Source organism: Nannospalax galili, unplaced genomic scaffold (assembly GCF_000622305.1).
Source record: "Nannospalax galili isolate Female #2095 unplaced genomic scaffold, S.galili_v1.0 scaffold513, whole genome shotgun sequence".
NCBI lineage: Eukaryota > Metazoa > Chordata > Mammalia > Rodentia > Spalacidae > Nannospalax > Nannospalax galili.
Genome location: NW_008334861.1, coordinates 511787 through 533872, shown reverse-complemented (window position 1 = coordinate 533872; position 22086 = coordinate 511787). Strand labels below are relative to the sequence as shown.

General features: G+C 44.0%; 1 protein-coding gene across 4 annotated transcripts in view; it reads right to left on the bottom strand.

Annotated features, from left to right (window-relative positions):
• The window catches only part of Mamld1 (mastermind like domain containing 1), a 120658-nt gene that overhangs the window by 3822 nt on the left and 94750 nt on the right, over positions 1–22086 (bottom strand). For 3 of the 4 annotated variants that reach the window (XM_008829476.3, XM_008829475.3, XM_008829477.3), the window contains 2 exons: positions 6254–6497; positions 336–420 (listed from right to left, as the gene is read on the bottom strand). In XM_008829476.3, the coding sequence (XP_008827698.1) occupies positions 380–420; positions 6254–6497 (285 nt within the window). In that variant the 3' untranslated portion in view covers positions 336–379. The remainder of the gene's footprint in view (positions 1–335; positions 421–6253; positions 6498–22086) is intronic. The other variant, XM_008829474.3, reaches the window with a different exon arrangement.

Sequence of the window (22086 nt, the reverse complement as noted above, 5' to 3'; positions counted from 1 at the left end):
TTTTTTTTTTTTTTTTTTTTTTTTTTTTTTTTTGACACAAGGTCTCCCTGAGGCCGCAGCTGGCCTGATGAACTCACTATATAGACCAGGTTGGCCTTGAACTCACAGAGATCTTTCTTCCTCTGCCTCCTGAGTTCTGGGATTAAAAGCATGCACCACCATGTCCGGCTGGGATCATGTTTTTATAAAGGCAAATGAACTTTTAGATTTGAGTGATTTTCAGATCTTTCTGTCTCTTTCGCACACCACAAGCAGACACTGCAGACTGGGAAATAAATCACCAGTGCCCCCTCCCCCCACTGACTCCTTTGGGAGCATTGATCTTTGCTGCTTACCTTGAAATTGAGTCATCTGCTGGGCAATATACACATTCTGCTGCTTAGGGGTCATTGCCGTAGGACCTGATCTCTGCTTCTCTTGCTAAACAGAACATGGAAGAAGCATGTTAGATTACAGACACCAGGAAATATCAGCCTTGGATTGCTATGTGCGAACCTTTGGTGCAGCAAAAGCATGAGTGAGCACATCAACATACACTTGCATGCATGCCCCAACCTCCCGAGCAAGAGTACACCACTACAAATAAAAGGAGTCTGCATCTGGGTTAAGAAAACCAATTGCAACAGCATAGAATGGGGCAAGAGAGACAGAGCTTAATAGCAAGAGCACACAGAGAAACAGTTAAGCATTCTGGACATCTGTCTGCTAAAGATGGGTCAGCAGTGAGATATGGTCGCCAAAAGAGCAAATGTAACAGATTGCATTATTAGAAGCAGAGTACGTAGAAGGAGGGAGGTGACAGTCCTATGCTACTCTGCAGGGTATGGCCAGACCATAACCACAGTGATAATAGGTATCTGGGCATTCCGATCTCAGGGAGACGCAGATAAACTAGCTGTATCCAGAAGATGGTGAGCAATGCGGGTTAGGGATAAGATTTCAAATGATCCAGACAGGGACTGGCTGGCAGGATAAGGGTGCTGGGGATGAGTAAATAGCACATTATGGGCTATTTACTGGTGGCTGCCCAGTCTCTGCAGGGCTGTCAGGGGCTGAGGACCAAGGCTTGATCCAGATATTCCTGTGTGAACAGCTGAATGGTCACATGGTCAGACGGACATACCATTCTACACCAAGAGTGGCTAGACACGCACTGGACACTTCCCTTCCTCCTCCTGACCTGATGCATTGCGGAGAGTGGAGGAGCTTCCTGTCTCCATCTCTGAGTGGGTTGGGTGGGCAGGGGGGATGAGCTCTGCTTCCAGGCCCAGGCTCTACTCAGTTTTGGATCAGCTCATGGGACCAAGGGCAAGAAGACAGCCAAGCTACAGAGAAGGCTCATAGACTGGACATGAATGCAGGAGCTGACTTTGAGCTCCACAGGCTGGCAAGGCCAGGCTGCGACTGGGATGCAGGTCTGACTCTCCACAGGCCCAGGCGCACACTCTCTTTTCACCTGCTCCCACCTCGCTCCCCTTCTTAAGTAACCTGCTATGAGTGTGCCAGTCACCAAGGCAGCTGTCAGAAGACTGGATCTTAGGGTACAGGCTGCCTGCGTAGCACCAGTTTCTCCAGCAAAGGGCTTCCAGAGGCCCTTCTCTGCACTGAGTTGGACTGCTGTGGCAGCGGGTGGGGCAGAAGGCCGATGCTTGGGAGTGTGCCCGACTCACAAGCCTGGCAGCAGCTCCTGGCCTCAGTTCCTGCCAAGGCAGAGAGGACAAACACATGGCACTGGGAAGATTTCCCTAGACCGGGCTTTGCTTTTCTACCCTGCCCTTAGCCTGCTACGCGTTGTAGCTTTTGCCTCCTCCTGTACTGGGGCTGCTGGGATATGTTATAGGGAGGGAGAATGCTTTTTGGCTGACCAGCACAGCTGCCCTCTTCCTGCTAAAGCACTGGCCTGAAGGGAGCTGGCGTGGGGTGGATCTGTCTTACTGTCACTGAGCACTTCACACCCATCATTTCCTGTCATCTGGCCACAACACAGAGAAGCTATGTGTGTATGTGTGTGTGGGGAGTTGTCACATGATCAGCTCAGGCCACTGAATCTGGATCTGGCTGAAGATGCTCTGGATGGGTGCCATTTCTAAAGACTCTTTTACTTCTGTTTTTCCTCCTGAGGACACCAGGAAAGAACTATAGTCCCCAGATTCCTGATGGGTATGGGAGGCTCAAAAGAGGTTAAATGACTTTGCCACAGCAACATGTTAGCAAGTACAATGCTTCTTAACTGTGGACGCAGTGTATCAGCACTCATCCTGGTGTCCCTAACTCGTTGCTTATTAGTTTCAAGTATCCGTTGTCTGGAGGTAGGACAGGGGACAGATGGAGAAAACAGGAGAGGGCGAAGGGATGGATGGATAGAAAAGTGTGACCAGGGCCACGGCAAAGAGAAAGAAAGGGTGGCCTGGGGCAGGAGTCAGAGGGTGGAGTCTTGGTGCCACCTGGCCTGCCAGCTGAAAGAGACAACTGCACATCTGGGCTAGGCTCACAAGGAGAAATACGGTTCTGGGCAGTCTTTATCCATGGAAGCACATATCCTGAGCTTCCAGAGAGGGGGTCAAATCTGGCCAGCAGTGTCCCTCACGGGGGCTTTGTGCTCCGTCTGGGTTCTGGATAGGAGCCCTATGTCTGAGTGTCCTCCACCAGCTCTCTGCCTGAAGCCTACTGCTTCCACCAGGGTCCTGCTGTTGCTGGCAGAGGGAGACAGGGCATCCTTTCCAGGCCTCCAGAGGAGACTGCTTCCTTTGTTTTGCAGACAAGGCTCCCATCCTTTGTTCTGAATCAATGTGCTCCAAAGATAAGCCCCAAGAAAACAGTTGTTGCCTTTTGACACTGACAATTAGAACGGTTGGAAAATGGAGAAAACAGGAAATGACAAATGGTTTCAGTGACCAGGAGGAAATGATGGCTGAGAATTGCTGTGTGGTGACAGTACACTGTTGCTGCCCCTCTTGTGAAGGATAGCCCAGGTTGGGTGGCTTTTATAAGCACATATAGAGGGATCATCAAATGATTCAATTTTGTACTGCTGCAATTGCCTTATCCGTGATCTTTTTGTACAGGGGACACTGATGAGCAGGCCTGTGGGAACCCAAGACTGCTTCTCCCCCTGAGGTGAAGCTAATAAGGCTAGGGCTGGGGCCAAGGGGCAGTCTCAGGTAACAGAGATCCAAGCTGTTCCTCTGTCACACCCTCTTCCAGCCTCACTGAGCCGCTTTCACAGAGAGATCCTGGCTGCTTTTCTGGAAGCTTCATGCTAATACCCAGTAAGCTATAAAGCCCCCACTTGTCTCTGAGGGTTCATGGAACAGCTAGTACCTTGACTTGTGTGCCAAGTAGGAGGGAGGCAAAAGGCCTGAGCTCCCCAAATCCCACCACTGCCTATTGGCACCACAGATCTCAGCACAGGGCCTGCCAGAACTAAACTTGTGCTGCATCAGCTTTACCCAGCACCCACCATATGCTAATGTCTCCCTCGTCCCTCTTTCACATGTGGGTCCTCCCTTTCACCCCCGAAGAGGGACAATCAACTGTTACCAATTCCACACTCCGTCACACAAGGGACTCTCAGCTTGTGGGTGGGGTCATGGAGCCCAGCAAGAATTGGACATGTCCTACAAAAGTTTCCTGCTTTTGGCCCGATTTGGACAAAAGTTACTTGCCCCATGATCCCCTAGGGTGCTTAGATAAATTGAGCACTGGAAGGAATAACAGTAGGGAGAGGGAGAAAGAACGAAACAGACTTAAATGAAGAGGAGGAGGAAAGGGGGAGAGGAGGAAGGGAGATGGAGGGAGTCAGAGGAGGGACAGGGAGAAAGGGAAAGGGCACGATGAAAGGAGCAGGATGGAAAGAGGGCAAGGGGGAGAGAAAGGGGGGAGAGGGAAGAGGGGAGGGAAAAGGAGTGGGAAAGAGACGAGGAGAAGGAGATGGAGGAGGAAGAGGAGGAGGAGGAGGAAGGGAGAGAGGGACAGACACAGAGAGAAACAGAGATAGAGAGAGACAGAGACAGAGAGACACAGAGAGGAGGGGAAAGGCAAATGAGAAGAAAAAGAAGGCAATCACTTTTCAATCAAGGACCTCCCATCTGCTCTTACAGCAGGCACTGACCTCTGAGTGTCCCCACAGAAGCCAGGCCACTATGCTGCATAAAGCACTCAGATATCCATCTCAAAGGTTAATGAACTCTGGCATAGGTTTGTTTATTACTCCCCTAGGAAAAGCATATTCTTATGTAGACTTTGGAAGCCAGATTTGAAAACAACTCACTCATGCTCATGACTTTGAGCACCCCCCCCCACCTGAAATCTACCTGCCTGAGGACTCAGGAGGAAAAGAAGACTCATGGTGCAACACAACCAGTCCCTCTAGCAGGGAGTCAAATATTATGGCTGATCTGCTATGGGGAAAGCTCTGTCCCCAGCATGGGGTCATTAGTGTATGGTTGCTACCCTTATGAAGCTTATACTAGACAGGTGAATTGGCCAGACATAAGTCAGTCTCTGAAGGTAGATCATCTCCTATAAACAGTTATGGCAAGGTGAAGGAATGAGTAGCGGCTGGGCATGGGCAGAGCCATCCGGTCATACTATAACCAGATATGCCATACCATGTCTGTGTTAGGCAAGACCTGGGGTGGTGTTGGCCTGCTCAGGTCTTTCCTTAACCCTCTGCACAAATGTGCGAGGCTGCAAATGTTACCCACAGTACTAGAGCTGCCCTTGGTTCTGACTGCTCTGAAGTCACCACTAGGGGCTTCACAAAGTAACTACCATCAAAAGTGGATGGCAGAGCTTTGTGTAGGTCATCCTCTGCTTTGCACTAGACCTAGGCCTGTTTAAGCTTCACTGTGCCTCTTCCTGGCTCTTGGTGGTTTCAGGGTTGGCAATTGGTTTAAATGCAAGCAAAGGAAACACAGATCTTTCTCCTGTCTGTGCAGTGCTTGGAAACTCTGGCTCGCTCCAACTCACAGCTGTACTGACCAGGGACTTCGAAGGGTTGTGTACTATTCCTTAAAGCCCCCTCCCCCAAATGGGGCCAACTCTAAAGTTTGTGGAGGTCCCACCTTGCCTTTAGCCCCTGGGTGAAAGGCACTGGCCTGGGCACAGAAGTAGTGAGGTTGGGAATAGGAATTCTCTAGGGAAGCTAGAGAGAACTGTCTCATGTAGCTGGTGAGGCCAAGGAAGAGCTGGCCAAAGCAGGGTGGAAACAGTGCCATTCAGACTGAAGCGTGTCTCTTGGGGTTTTGCTAATTCAGTTTCTCTAGCAGCTTTGGGCTGGACAGGACTCTTCCAGTTTCAGCTAAAAAGGGAACAGCTCTGGACTACGGTGCCTATGAGGGAGAAAGAAATCAATAGCCCTTGACTGGAAAGCACGGCTTGTTCTTCCAGGCCAGGGCATGCAAGATGAAGAGAACAAGGGTGTGTGTACCAAAGCAGAATTTCCATTAAAGGACAGGATCCCAGAAGGTCCTTTCAGCTCGATGACCATCTTCTTCCCCTGAACAACAACTCTGTGGTCCAAATGAAATCTTTTGCCAAGGCTAGTATCCATCACCTTGCTGTCATGGCCACTAATGGGACTTTGGGGCATGCCAAGCCATTCCTTTTAGAGTCTTCAATTGAGACGCTGATCCAAACTTAAAGATATCTTGGACAGGCTTGGCTTTGATACCTTATATCTGTCCTCCCAGACTGCCCATCCTTTAGTGGGGTGATCCAGCTGCCCATTTCTGAGGCAGAAGTCCTAGATGAATCCAAAGAATGGTCTGTGGGATGCGAAACCCAAGGCAGATCGCTGGCAAGAGAGGCAGTTCCTGAATTCCTACTAGATATCATATAGGCAGGCATCAGAAGGAGGAGGGTGGATTTGGAGGTGCATCCTGCCACCCCACATACAGAGGCAGGCAGGCAGGCAAATAGGCAAATAGGGTGCTAGAAGGTGGACATCAGAGGGAGAGATTGCCCTGGGCAATCCCCCATTCTCCCTGGACATAAGGCGAAGGCACCTGGACTATTCTGCTTGCTTAAGTTGTGCACTTTCCCTAAGAATGCAAAGATCATAGTCCAGAAAGTACTAGAAACCCCTTATAGGTATACAGAGTCCTGTGGGTTGCAAAGGGTCTGCCTTTCGGAGCTGTCACCTCTTGAGTTCCTCCCAACAACCCAGTGAGGCAGGCGGGCAGGCTGAACAGAAGACTGTGCTCCAGTTGACAGATGAGGAAAGCGAGGCACAGGGGGGTAAGTGACTTACCTGCGGCATCGCAGCTAGGCAGTAGTGGAGCGGGCACCTGCCTCCAGGCCTTCGGATCCCAGCCGCCCCAGGGGGCTGCCTCTGAGGTGCTGTACGAGGAGGTGACTCGGGCCAGCTCATGAGCAAAGGAGCTGCCGGGCAGGAAGGACTCACTCCCCAGGGCCTGGCGGGATGGGGGCTGTCGCCCGAGGCTGACCTGGGGAGGCCTGGCTTCCCCAAGCTTGCAGGCTTTGTCTATATGAGTCTACAACAACCGATTGAACAATCCATCAGCTGTTTGGCCATGAAAGGCTTCTGACTGATTTTGTCACTGCCCTGACCAACTAACTGGGTTCTTTGGGTGTTGTAGTTATACACACCAACTAGTTTGGGGAAGCAAAACCAAATAGCTTTGTGCTCTTAGCTTGATATGGATCACAGACTCCTTTGAGGATCAATTGAAAGCTATGGTCTCTCTCCACAGAAAGTGCACTTACAATGTCTCCCCCTTCTTAGTGCACCAACTTTTTAAAAATATACTTTTGGTTGGTTGGGGGAGGTCTTAATGCCCGTAAATGGATTTAGTGTGAGCAGTGTCTCTCTTTAAGCAATCACTGTTTTATTGGAAGTGGGAAAAAAACTCATATAATTGGTTCATCAGCAATGACTTTGGCCCATTAGGATCCCTTCCACCCCCACCCCACCCTCACAACAGAACACAACTCAACCATGGTTTATAGGCACTAATGTGAGGATGTGTTAAGGGAAGTGCAAACCAGTCTAGTGTATACCTCTGGACAGCCAAGCTTTGAGCGGCAACTCTCACTACACCTGACCCCGGCCACGGCCTTAGGGTTTTGGGGCTAACATAGGTGTGAGCTCCTTTGCCATCGTATTTTACAAGACAAGGATTTCACCAGCTCTGAGTGTGTGGAATAGATGACCTAGTTCCTTTAGCCCAGGAAATTAAAATAACCTCGTCCTTGATACTCATGTCAGTAAACACTTTCAAACTTAAATGGGCAGCCAGTAGAGCCTTGTCAGCCTGATGGGCATCCAAGTGCCTAGTGGCAGTCCTGTCCCAAAAGATGGGGAATAGCTTGCATGATGAGATGTCGTTCTTGTTTTTTGTAGTGTCTCCTGCTTTTAATTTCTGAGCTGTGTGTGATTCACTCTACCCATCCAACAATCCAGGGGAAAGGAGAATGCTCACTCCCTGATCTAAGTAAAACAGTTGGATGCATTTAACTCACTACAGACAACACTTAGTAACCACTATCATGGGGAAGTCATTCCGATGGATGATAGCCTGGTCAATGTCCACATACATTATTTGAAATAACAATAAAAACTGAGAGCACTGAATTAACTGAGCATTTATTATGCTACCAGATGAACTCAGGGACTTTAAGTATTTTGTCTAACTCTGTCCTTACAAACAGCTGTCTATGAGGTAGGGGCTATTTACAGTATTTTTCTGATGAGGATACAGAGACCCAGAGAGGTTAACTAAATTGCCCAAAGTCACACAGCTATTTAGTACCAAAGCAGGATATGGACATGGGTTTGCCTGATTCCCAAATCCACATGTAGCATGTGCTGAGTTACTAAACCGTGATATGGAAATTGAGCCTTTAAGTGGAGAAACTTATAAGGTGTCATTAAGAAAAGTATAGGTAAGGTGTTCCAGGGGATGGTCCAGAGACATTGTAAGAATAAATCAAAAATATTTAAATATGGGAATAAGAAGATGACTGTCTGGAATATTTTAGAGGTAACACAGGTCTGTCTAAAATAAGCAGGTCAACAATCTGTCCAACACCCAGTAGCTTCTTTGCCATTTTGATGGTATTGGTCCCAAGTAGCAGGTTCGGTGCCTCTCTCCTTGGGCAGCTCCTTAGTATAGAGCTAAGCTCACTGGCCATTTGAAACTTCACTTCTTCACACTCCCATCTGTCCTTGGAGTAAGGTCATTAGGGTGGAACAGGAGGAGAAATATAATTTTCTACAATTCCTATTTCTTCACACCCACATACTTAGCTCCTTGATAATTCGGAACACTATTCTATAGCAAATTTTTTTAGAGACAGACTCTCATGGATCCCAGGCTGTCCTTGATTGAACTCACTGAACTTACTATGGGTAGATAAGGATGACCTTGAACGCCTGGTCTTCTTGCCAGTGCCTACTTACTGAAGGGATTACAGGTGTGTAGCTAAACCTACCTTTAAACATCAGCATTTGCAAAGTCTTGATATGCAAATATTGCCCAACTCCATGATGAGATTGCAAAATCTGTAAATTGGGCTTATTTGCAGACAGTGAAAACTTTTTTTCAGTTGCTCAGGAATCCCCTGTAGCTTTACATGACTTGAAAAATATTAGTGATGGGTCAACAAAGGGACCTATGTGTACCCATAGAAGTCAGGAAATATGTAAGGGGCCTTGGTGGGGAGTGGAGGGCCTTCCTAGGAAAGGATGATAAAATATAGTTGATAGGGGTAGAGAGCAAGGTGGAAGGAGGAGTATTGGGAAGGATAACTAACATTAAAGAAATCAACTACTGTAGAAGCTTCCTAAAATATATATACATATGTATATAAAAAGAGTTCAAATGAAGGTAGTCTATAATGGGGAGACAATGTTGCTCCCAGATACCGTAAGCTGTCAGATAAAAAGCCCAGGGTCGGGTATGGGCTATCTCTTTTCAAACTGTTAGTTAGTGTGATCCCATAGACCCCTTGAACATTACAGGCTATTGCCATTGATCTTAGGTACCCTACAGAACTTGATGGTGAGACTCTATTGCCAAAGACACCACATGCCTGAGTCATAGCACATGGAGAAATCAAGCTGATACCTTCTTAGAAACTTCATCCCTACTGCCTAGCTTTCATAGTACCAGAAGGTGCTATGAATGCTACCCTGGAAGAAAAGCAAGCATTAGTCATACCTAACTGTGAACTCTCAGAGCTACAATAGTGACCGGCCTGACAAGACATGCCCACTAGTGCAATAGTGGCATGAATGTTACGGGAGTAACCAAACACTTTCTGGTTGGATTTAAGGCCCACTTCATAAGACAGAACTCATGTTTGGCATCTTCAGTTGGGCCAAATACCTATGGCTAGCTAAGTCATAAACCCTAGGAGAGAGCCTCCTATTTTTCTGCTAAATGGACATAGTATTAACTTGCCTCCTAAGTACTTATCTTTATACCCACAAATTAATGCATCCCTCAACTGTCAACAGGGGAGCTTCCTTTTGTGGTACATGGTGATTAAGACAGAGGCCTACATCCTCTCCTCCCCAAGGCTCAGGGATTAGCACAGAAGAGGTGAGTGGAAAGATTTTAAAAGCCAGAGGTAGTGGATGACTACAATGAAATGATGTTGTCCAAACATAACAGGGCTATTACACACATGAACTCACAACAGTTGAGACTACATGTACACAACCTGAACAAGAAATCAAGACAGACAAAATACCAGCATGGATGAGGAAGGAGGCACAATGTCCTACCTCTAGCTAAAGAGTTATTGACCATAACTGCTGGGAGAGGAAAAGTTCATTTTTTTTCAGAGTGAGCCACTACCCATGCTCCAGTAGATAGTACCCCAGCCCCCCCCCATGCACATGCCACAGCACCCAGTGAACTCTGGGTTTTTTAAAAGAGTTTGTGAAATTGGAAAGGAATAGTAGTGGGGCACAGGGAAGGAATTAGAAGGCAGAGAATTGGGGGGTGGGGTGGGTGGATCGAAATATATTATATACATGTATGAAATTCTCAAACAATAAAGGAAAAAAGAAATGAACCTCCATTAGCATTAGCATATGACTGCAGTGCCTCAGTAGTCCATAAGGCAGAAAAGTCTCCAGAGGGCACATGGAGCCAAACACAGCAGATGCCCCAACAGTGTGGGCAGGCCTATTTCAGTAGCACAATCAAGACAGACCTAGTAATTGGACTTAAGGGGGAGAGAAATCATGTGTGGCACTGTAAACAACATGGCTGGAGAGGTCATAGACAAAGGGAATTTCTTACTGGATTCTAAATACATATCCTTATATTTATAGACAACTGTATCTCTCACCACTCCCCCAGACCAACGTAATTTCTTATTATATTCTAAATATGTATCCTTATATTTACAGAGAAGTGTACCTCTCACCACTCATCAAAGAAACTTCTTTTTGTGATAGATGAAGACTATTACAAAGTTCCACAACTGGCCAAACACAGACAATAAATGAGTGTGAGATGCCTACCCCAAATGACACATCTGTAATGCAACCTATACACCTAAGGTTTATGGAATGTTGCAGAAGAGGGGGCAGAAAGGATGTAAGAGCCAGAGGGCCAAGACATATGCTGCTACTTAATGCATTCTAGACATTATAGGGAAGGTACACCAATGATATCTCTACAGTCTGGTAGTGTAACAAGATCTGCATATAATGACAAAACAAGGTGACATGCCAACGTGGATGGGGGAATGTCATGGGGTCCACCTCAAGATGAAGAGCTACAGGCAATCAGTGGATGCTGAGGAAAGGAGAATTACTTTTCTCCTGGGAATAACTCTCTGTTGGGGGCCCCTGCTGTTTTGGGTTGTAGTCTTTCCATGTCCGGATAGCCGCATGCCGGCTCGGCGAGAATGGAAGGACTCCCTTTCTCAGCGGGGCGCCTTCCTGCTCTCTTCCTGACTCACCTTTTGAAGTGCCCGTCACAGATACATGTCCCCGGCATGAAACTGCCAGGTTTTCCTGTGTGATAATCAGGCAATGTCTGGAAGCCTGGTGGAAGCCCACCACCACATGTAAATGGGGCATCCTACAACTCTCTGAGAGGTCATCTAATTTCAAATGGACAGCTCTGAGCCTAGGTACACAAGAGCATCACGAAATGAACTCAGTTCATTCTATCATCTATCTATCTATCATCTATCTATCTATCATCATCTATCTCTTATCTATCATCTATCTATCTATCTATCTATCTATCATCTAAATGTATATATATATATATATATGTAACAATAATAATCAAAGAAGAGGATAAGAAATTGAGGAGTTGGGAACATGGGAGGAGTTGGTACAGCACTGGGAGAGATGGAAATAATGCAAAAACCATAACTATGTATAAAATTCTCAAAAATAAAAAAATAAAAATTAAAAAAAAGAGTGGCCTGGAGCTGGTAATTCAGGCACAGCAAGATGGAAATAGGTGTGATGGCTAATCCTGGGTGTCAACTTGACTGGATCTGGGATTAACTGAAATGAGAGAGATTTTCTGGATTTGATCATCTGAAGCTGAAGACACGCCCTAAATGTGGGTGTTACCTTCTGATGGCAGCCTGTATAAAAGGCCACGGCAGAGGAGAGCACCTGGCTTCTTGCTGCTTGCCTTCTCTCTCGCGGGTGAGTTCATCTTGCTGCTGTAGACTGAAGACTAGCCGATTTTTTGGAATTCATCAGACCTTCAGCGCCATATTGGGACTACTGAGACATCCAGCCTCTTGGAGTGAGCGACTACGGATTCTCAGCCTCTCCAATGTGGTGCAGGCTTCTTTAGAGAACCCTGACTAATACAGTAGGCATTTCACAGACCATTATGATCACCAGTCGAAACACAACGTAAAACAAAAGAAGAGATGCCAATCTGTGTCTCCTGCATGTAACAACAAAGTGACCTTTGGGAGTTAAAATGTCCCTAATAATTTTTTCTGTGGGCCACATGTTTATAGGGTGTCTGATAAGCACTTTCTGTTCCCCATTAAATAAAAGGCAAAACATGCACATATACAAGCTACATAGAAACCTCCCAGTCAGTCAGGGCCAGGGTCAGAATTGAACGCCAACTCTTTCTGATTACAAATAGCTCAAAAGCACATAGTAAAGAATTGGCAGAACTTGAAGCTGAAGCAGGGTCTGACTCTTAAGGAAATCTAGGCTTCTAAGGTTGGAGAGGTAGCACAGCCGAGAGGCTCAGGTTCACAAGAAATGTAGGCTTCTAATCAAAGTGTTTGAAGATGAAGCAATGTCTTCTCCCAGCCTCAACTACCCTCAGTGACTGTCTCCTTGCTAGGTGGAGAAAGCACTGCTCCTAGGCCCTGAGCTTCCAAAGGAGCCATCTACTAAGTGACAGTCAGGTTCAGACAACTAAGGAAGGGAGTGTCAGGATTTCCTTTGGAGACTTCCGGATTTAGACAGCTGATTTAATGCATGTATCTAAATTCATTCCCTCCCAAAGATCTATGAAACTACAATAAGGGCTTACGTTTCATTTTGTTTTAAAGACAAATTCCCACAAGATTAGGGAGAATAGGAGAGGAGACAACAGTACCATAGTATGTGAAGCTAACCAGTAGACCTCCATTGGCATCCCCATAACTACCCAGGAGATGGAGGCAAGAGGACTGCTTGAACTCTAGGTTCGAGGTCAGTTTTGGAAACAGACCAAATCTGGAAACAATAACAGCAGCAGCACCACCAGTACCACCAGCAAACAATCTCCCCTCCAACAAAAATACCCAGCTAGACCAGAGTAGGCTGTCGATTCAGCCACAAGGAAGATGAATCACAAGGCAATAGGGGGGTGCTGAAGAAGTAAGCAGGTCTGTGGGTCCCCTCCCGGACTCTGCGGCCATGGGTGTCTGCCTCTTCCCAACCCTGTCAGACATGGGTTGATCTCGTGATCCCTTGCTGGCAGAGTTCCCACACTGCCTTCCACATCCTTCTCTCTGAATCAGTTGGGGACTTTTACTTCCCCCATGGAGATACTCACTGTGACCTACACCTGGGGTTGGGATATCCCAGATGCAGGCTGTGGGGAACATGAAAACAAAACCCCAGAGGGTGGCCACTCCCACTGACCCTATCTCTTCTGCATGCCTAGCATTATGTCCACAACATTCTTCCCCTCAACCCAGCCCAGCAGGGCTCTATCGGTTCCTAGGTTCCTTTGGCCTTTAGCTATCACTTCCCCTGGGAGGGAAGCTGGGGGCAAATGAGGTCTGGGACAGCTCAGCTTTCTTAGCCTCTGGAGGTACTCAGCTAGTAGTGGCCTCCAGCTTTCTTTCCATATCCAGGCTCTGCTTGCTACTCAGTTTTCAAAGTGGAGTTGTCACACATTTAAGAGTTCATTAGCTGGGTGTGGTGGCACACACCTATAATCTCAGCCTTTAGGAGACTGAGGTAGGAGGAATGCCATGAGTTTGAGGCCAGTCCATTACAAAAACCCCATTTGTAAGTGGTGAAGCTATCTAGAAAAAAAATAATGATTGTCTTAGAATTAGAATACGGAGGATCCCCATGCAGAGGGTGCCCTGTGATCAGGAGGGAGGCTACACTTGTCACCATTGTATTTCTACACCTGATCAGAGGACACAGGTTTTTTTTTTTTTTAACTTTGTTATTTGGTATATATAGATCTTCCACAAATTTCTATGGCTAAATTGTGCTTCATAATAAAGAAAGAAAACTTATTTATACAGGTTGATTCCAATAATATGGTGATGAGAAATATATATTTCTGTCTAGAAAAAATACTGCATTCCAGTATGTTGACAGGATTTTCTTTGGATTGTTATATGTTCATATTTGCATGTTTTTATTATTTCTTGAGGTTTGTGTTTTCTTTATACTTTTCTACATTTCCAAAACTGTTACAGAAGGATATATTAGTCTTAATCATAAAGTACTAAGTACGTTAAGAAAATCAAGGTGCTAGTGTCAAAAGGATCAACACAAAACCTATCCAAGGACCATGTGCAGACTGGGAATGATCACGGACCAACTACACTACATTCCAACTCCTCCAGAGTCTAGGGTTACTTCGGGAGTCGCAGCATCTGGAAAGTCAGAAGAGAGTGTGTATCTCAGGTGCAGGAGGTTTGGGGTGCAGTTTGAAGTTGCAGGTCCTAACTCCACACACTCACAGCAGGTTGGGAATGTGCCTAGTGTTGGCTCTCTCAGTTCCAGTCAGGAATGCCAACCCATCTGATACTTAGGATGTGGGGGTCTGCCTTTTCCTGCAGTGTCTACAAACATGCAGGTAACTGGTTCACTGTGACTCCTCCGTGACGGCTTCTTACAGCATCCCCTTCCTGTCTACTTCCAGTGAAGACCTTGCCTTCTGCCTTCTCCTTAAGGCTTTTCTAATGCAAGACGCAGTGCAAGGGTACCTATTCAGGCATCGTTCTCTATAGACAAAGGAGAGGCCCCATGATCTGCTCCAGGCTGTCAAGCAAGCTGAAGCCAGAGTGAGAGAGTCAGCAAGACCCCAGAGAATACCTATTGCCACCATATGGCCCTCTTTGGGCCTAGAGCTCGGGAATGCCTCTTTGTGAGTAATACTGGCTGCTGTCAGCTCTCCACTTGGCAAGTGTTATTATGGTTTGATCTGGAATACCCCCAGAGAGTGGCCATTCCATTGACCCCATCTCCTTTTGTTAAAAGCTTAGTCATTATCTTGGTACTATTGAGAGGTTGTAGACCTTTCAGAGGTGGGTGTAATGAGACGTTTGAGATCATTGGAAACATCCTATCAAAGGGAACTGTGGGACACTTCTCTCTTCCCTTTCCTTTTCACAGCTGGCTATGGGGTGCAAGGGCAAAGGCCTTCCTTGTTCTTGCTATCATGTTCTGTGCTTCCACAACCCAAACGGTTGGATAGTCAAGGACTGTAATCTCCAAAACAATGAGCTGAAATAACTGTCTCTTTCTATCTTGATTATCTCAGGATGTCTTCCTGTAATAGACACATGACTAACACGGTGGGGCTACTGAGACTTAGACTACTGTAGGGAAAGGCTTTTCCCTACATCAGAGACAAGAACTCAGCACTCCTCATTTGCAGACCATGGCACCTTGTTGTGACTCATTTGTCTTGAAGGCAGCCACTTTCCCTGGTTTGAAAGCCAGGAAAGGAATCAGGGAAAGTGAATATAGGGTATGCAGGTCCCACACACAGCTTAGTGAGAGCAGATCCACAGGAGAAGTGAAGGCCATGAGTGGGAGGAGCAGAAAGTCTCCAACACTGAACTAGCCTCTTTCAATCTCTGTTTCTCTCTGAGTTCATCACATAGGCCCAGGTTAGGAGAGGCACCGTACCTCTACCTTCATCCTCAGAGCTTATTCCTTTTAATGACCTATGAGCGCTATGCTCCACTTTCCTCCCATCCTTCTTCCACCTCTGATTTCCTCAGTGCCTATTTCCTTATGGGCTCCTAAAAAAGATGGAGGACACTCCTGCATGCTTACAGTAAAATGCCTGAGAACTATTATAACCAAATTAATCCTGTGGTGGCAGCCAATGAAGGGAGCAGTGAAAGGCATTGAAGAATGGCCACTACCCATCCACCAACCTTGGGCAGCCCAGCTATCTCCAGGCAAGTGTTCCCAGATGGATATTTAGATTCTCCATGACACTAGGAATAGATGTGCATCCCAGTGGGGCAGATTTATGTTTTGAACTCTATCACCATCAGCTGAGTGAAATATGGGCCTAACCCCCCCCCCCCAATTCTATCTAAATCCTTCTTCTGAGACTCAGATGTGATCCAGGTTGCTATCGGCCTAGGTGAACAAAGGGATCTACCTTCATACCATCCCAACATTGGGCAACTGAGTATGGCACGAGACCCAATTCACTAGAGGTAGGTCATGGCAGTAAGCAGAAAACTTCTCACTCAAACTTTATGTTGTGCTGGTAAAACCTCATGGTGGGCAGTTTCTAAAGACCTGTGTGCAGACTGTTTGAAATACCTCCAGTGTCGGGTGAAGACACATGGCCCCAGTCTGGCAGATGTTTATTCCAGCTATCATCAGCTATGGCTAAGGTGCAGCAATCTTAGAACATGTGTCCACCTCAGCAATACACAGATCAGAGAAATGTGCCCTTTGGCTATACGCTGGATTTATGATGTTCTTGGTGAGTTGTGGGTTCAGAGTATGGTACAATATGATGACATTAATGGCCACAGGTATGACCTAGAATCTTAAAGCTAGTCCATCCGGAAGACTCTGTTAAGAGTCAGAGAGTTCTATACTGTGCGTTGATGTGACCAGTAAAAATAGGAGAGGCATTTGGATCTATTCTGACTCCAGAGAGAGATTTGCTGGAACAGACTACTTTTTCCAAGTACTTGCCCTGTTCTTTCATGATTCTATTTTTATTACGCTTAAATTTTTATTTTGTGTGCATGTGTAGGGGTGCATTCATGTCATAGCATATGTGTAGGAGTCAGAGGACCATCTGTGGGTATCAGGCCTCTATTCTTCTACCGTGTGGATTCTGGGGGTTGAACTCAGATCACCAAGTTAGTGGCAGGTACCTTTACCCACTGAGCCATCTTGCTGACCATCTCTTGTTCCTTCTGAAGAAATGTTAGCAGTGTATTTGGGACAAACATGGGTGTGGATTGCCCTCTAGTACTAAAAATGTGACAATGCAGCTGGGTGTGGGGGTGCACACCTTTAATCCCAACACTGGGGACATAGAGGCAGGTGGATCTCAGTGAGTTCAAGGCCAGCCTGGTCTACATAGTGCTTCAGGTCAGCTGGGGCTACAGGGAGACCCTGTCTCAAAAAGACAAAAAAAAGTGAGACTGTACCAGCAGCAGACTCTTACCAAGTCTGGGCCTGGATGTTATGCAGTGCTGCAGTAGTGAAACTGACTACATACTCAGATAAAATAAGCGGCTTGCTTAGAATTTCTCTTAAGATAAGCATAACAAAAATGGGAATAAATAACTAATCCTTTAATGCTGAGATGATGCCTTATTGGCAATAAGCTTCAAGAGCTTGCAGGAAGGGCTGGAGAGATGACTCAGTGGTAAGAAACACTGACTGCTTTTTCAGAGAACTCAGGTTCAGTTGCCAGCACCCATATGATAGCTAACAACTGTCTGCAACTCCACTTCTGGGGGGTCCAACACCCTCTTCTGGCCTCTGCAGACACTGCACACATGGGTGCACTTACGTGCAGGCAAAACATTCATATGTATAAAATAAAAAATTAAATATCAAACAAAGAACTTGTAGGAAAACACAACTCACTTTCTATTGAAAATAAGGTACCAAAAAGTGACCAGAAAGTATCAGCATGGGAGAAGGCTCAGATAAAGAATTTACAAAAGTTGTTTTAAGGAAATTCAATGATCTTAAAATATTTTGATAGTCCAATTAGGAAACAACAACATTAAACAGAAATTCCTGAGGTGAAAAATGCACTCAGCAAAATTAAAAACAACGAAAAAGGCATCAATTGTAGAACATCTCAAATAGAAGAAATAGCTTGAAGACAGGTAACCTCAAAATATACAATTGGAAGAAAAACAAAACAAGAGGAATGAAGAAAGCTTATGAGAACTTTGGGGCAGTATGAAATGAGCAAATATTTGGGAATTCAGGGGCTGGAGAGATGGATTAACAACTGTCCATAACTCCAGTTCCAGGGGATCCGACAGCCTCTTCTGTACTCCACAGGCATTGCACGACACGGGTGCACTTACCTACATGCAGGCAATACACAAATACACATAAAATAAAATAAAAAATAAATAAAATATTAAAAAATATTTTGGAACTCAAGAATGACTCAAGAATTCTAAAGGGGTAGACATCTTATCTAAAAGAATAATATTAGAAAGCTTTCCAAACCAAGAGAAGGTAAAGAAAAATCAAATGTCACCAGTCAAATTTAACTCAACTTAGTCTGCCCTTATCTTATAATTAAGCTCTCATGCATGAAAGACAAACAGAAGATTATCAAGGTTACAAAAAAAAGAGAGAGAGAAATGAGTAACACATAGGAGCATGATAATTTACCAGCTATCAGACTTTTCATTAGAGCTTTTACAAGTCAGGAGCTAGTACAAAGCATTTTCACCATACTATAGGAAAAACAAATCTGTTAGACGAGAATACCTGGTAAAGCTACCCTCTAGAAGCTGAGAGAACAGATCTGTATGTGACCTTTTGCATAAACAAACCCTAAAAGATAGTCTTTCAATGGAAAGTAAAGATACTAATAAAAGAAACTAATAAAAGGCACACACCTTTAATCCCAGCACTCAGGAGGCAGAGGCAGGTGAATCTCTGTGAGTTCAAGGCCAGCCTGGTGTATGTAGCAAGTTCCAGCCCACCTGAGGCTACAGGAAGATCCTGTCTCAAAAACACCAAAACCAAAACCAAAACCAAAACCAAAACCAAAACAACAAAAACACCACCAACAACCCCCCCCAAAACAAAACACCAAAAATAGACAGAAAAACCAAAAAGACACTAATAAACAAAAAGAGAAATAGAAGACATCAAACTCACAGGAAAAAATAGCTATATAAACTGAATATTCTAATGTTGTAGGCATGGTACATGAATTATTTATAGCCTCAGGATGAAGAATAAAGCAAAAATTTCAAAAAATCACTACATTAATATACTAAAATCAGTATATTGGCTAACAACTGTCTATAATTCCAGTTCCAAGGGATCCAACACCTTCTTCTGGTTTCCATGGGCACTGCATGACATGTGTGCACTTACACACATGTAGGCAAAACACTCATACACATAAAATATAAATAAATAAATATAAATAAAAAATGATTGGAAAGATGAAGAGAAATGGAAATCACATGGAGGGTTTTCCTATTAGTGTGTTTTGTCTTATTCTTTTGATTCTGTTGTTACCTTTACAACCATGATAAGTTTCTATCATTCATAAAATACATGATTTTTGTATGCCTCTTGGTAACCACAAAGCAAAAATCTGTAATAGACAGCCCAAATATGATAAGCAAGAAATCAAGTACATGACTAGACACGTTCATTTAACCACAGAGGAAGACTGTGAGTGAGGAGAAAAGAAATGAACCACAGTATAATTAGAAAACAAGTTACATAATGCTGATAGTAAGTCTTTGCCTATCAATAATTACCTTGAATGTAAATGGATTAAATTCTGTAATTAAAAGGCATAGAGTGGTGAAATGGATAAAAATAAAGGACCCATATCTTTGAGAACACACATAGATTGAAAGTGAAGGGATGAGATAAGACCATTTTATGTAAAGGGGATCCGAAAGGAAGCAGAAGCATCCATACTATGTCAAATAAAATAGATTTTAAGTCCAAAGCAGTGAAAAAAAGAGATAAGGAAGGTCATTGGGATTACTTCGCAAGAGGAACTAATTCTAAGTATATACGCACTGTTATAGTTTGAATTTTAACAGTTCTCCTGAAACTCATTATTCAAGGCTTTGCCTTTAGCTCATGGTGCAAATTTTAGGGGGAGGGGCCTAGTTAGAAGAACTCAGTGGCAAAGTGCATAGTGAATCAACCTTCTCACATTGTTGACTAGAAAGCTAAAGAGAGGCCCTGGCCACAACACTGCGAGAAGCTTTCCTTCACTATGCACTCTCCCACTATGATTTTCGGCCTCGTCATAGGGACAACGCAATGGGGCCAAGCCACTGTGAACTGAAAATAAATATCTGTCTTTTTAAAAACTTGTTTGTCTCTAGTATTTTTGCACAGTGACAGAAATCTAACACACACACTGAGTACCTGAGAGTGCAAATATATAACTCAAATATTAATAGATCTAGAGGAACAGATCTCCAATACAATACATAATAGTTGGAGACTTTAGCACTGCACTTTTAGCAACAGACAGATCGTCCAAATAGAGAATCAACAACCAAACAGCAGAGTTAAATTTCAGCCTAGACCAAATGGACCTAACAGATATCTATAGAACATTCTATTCCAACAACTACACAATACATATTTTTCTCTGTGCACAAAGCATTATTTAGGATGGATCATATAAGAGGCAACAAAGCCAGTCTCAAAAGAACTGAAATTATATTGAGCAACATTTTTTTTTCTAACCACAAGGCACTAAAGCTCGAAACCAAGAACAAGAAAAACATTAGAAACTATACAAATACATGGAAATTAAATAACTTACTTTTGAACATCTAATGCATGAAGGAAGAAATCAAGAGGAGAATTAAAAAATTCTTGCAACACATGGAAATGAGATAGACCTCAAAAAACAATGACTATATCTCAAGGAACTATAAAAGCTAGAAGAAATTAAACCTGAAATTAGAGGGAAATCATTAAAACTCTGAGCAGGAAAGAAAATACAACAAAGAAATGGATACGAAGAAAATACAATCTCGGGCTGGAGAGATGGCTCAGTGGTTAAGAACACTGACTGTTCTTACAGAAGACCCGGGTTCAAATCCCAGCACCCCCATGGCAGCTAACAACTACCCATAACTCCAGTTCTAGGGGATCTGACACTGTCCTCTGTCCTATACAGACATTGCACTACATGGGTGCACTTGCATACAGGCAGGCAATGCACACATACATGTAAAATAATAATAATTATAATAAATTTTAAAAAAGAAAATACAATCTAAATGATCAATGAAACAAAGAGCTCGTTCTTTGAAAAGATGAAAGAGGGCCAGGGAGATGACTCAGTGGGTAATGATGTTTGCTGTGTAAGCTCATGACCTGAGTTCAATCCCTAGCTGGTGCTACAGGAAGACCCTGTCTCAAAATGTCCAAAAATAAAAATAATAAATGGTAAAAGTGGATCACAACCAACACCACCAAAATACAGACTACCATTAAAGATTATTATGAATAACAATGTGCTAAGAAATTTGCTAATTTAGAAACCAAAATAATTCCCAGACACATATATATTAATGCATATGGAATTCAGAGGACAACTTTGTGGAATTGGTGCTTTCCTTCCCCTTTTATGTGCATTCTAGGGATTGAACTCAGGTCATGGCAAATGTCACTGTTTGCAAATGATATGATCTTATGTATAGAAAAGCCCCCAAACTCTACCGCAAACTGTTTGAATATTAAATGAATTCACTAGCACTGCGGAATATAAGATCAGCACACAGAAAAGTAGCATTGCTATATGCTAATGTTGAAAAGTATTTGAAGTAGAAATCAAGAAATAAATTTCATTTTCAATAGAGAAAAAGCTACCTAAGCATAAACTTAACTAAAGCAAGTAAAAGATCTCTATAATGAAAAGATTTAAACATTGATGAGAGAAACTGCAGACGACAAAATTGAAAAGACATCCTTTGTTCATGGATTAGAAGAGTCAATATCGCAAAAAAGCCCATACTACCCAAAGGACTTTAGAGATGCAGTACAACCTTTATCAAAATGCAAATAGTGTTCTCAACAGAATTAGCAAAAACAGTTCTAAAATTTGTACGGGATCACCCAAACCCACAAATAGCTAAAGCTATCTTGAGCAAAAAAGAACAACGCATGAGGGGTTAACCTGCTAAAATGTTACAGTAATCAAAGCAGCATGTTATTGGCATAAAAGCCAACATATAAGCCAAGAGACCAGAGCATCAGTGTAAACATATATATATATATATACATATATATATATATATCCGTCTATGTCTAACTGATTTTCAACAAAAGTGATAAAAATATGCATTGGGGAAAGGACAGATTTTTTTAAATAAATAGTGTAGGAAAAATTAAGTATCCGCCTACAGAAGAATGTACATAGATCTCTAAGTTTCTAGCATTACAAAAATGAATTCAAACATATTAAAGACAAGTGGAGCCTGGGGATGTAGCTCATAGGGTGTTAGCCTAACATCGGAAAGCCCTGGGTTCCATCACCAGCACCACAGAAACCGGGCATGGTATCATATGCTTAGAATCTTGGACCTTGAGAGGTAGAGGTAGGAGGATCATAAATTCAAGGTCATTCTTAGCTACACAGTGAGTTAGAGGCCCTTTCTCAGAAAATTTCAAAAAAGAGCCTCAAATGTGAA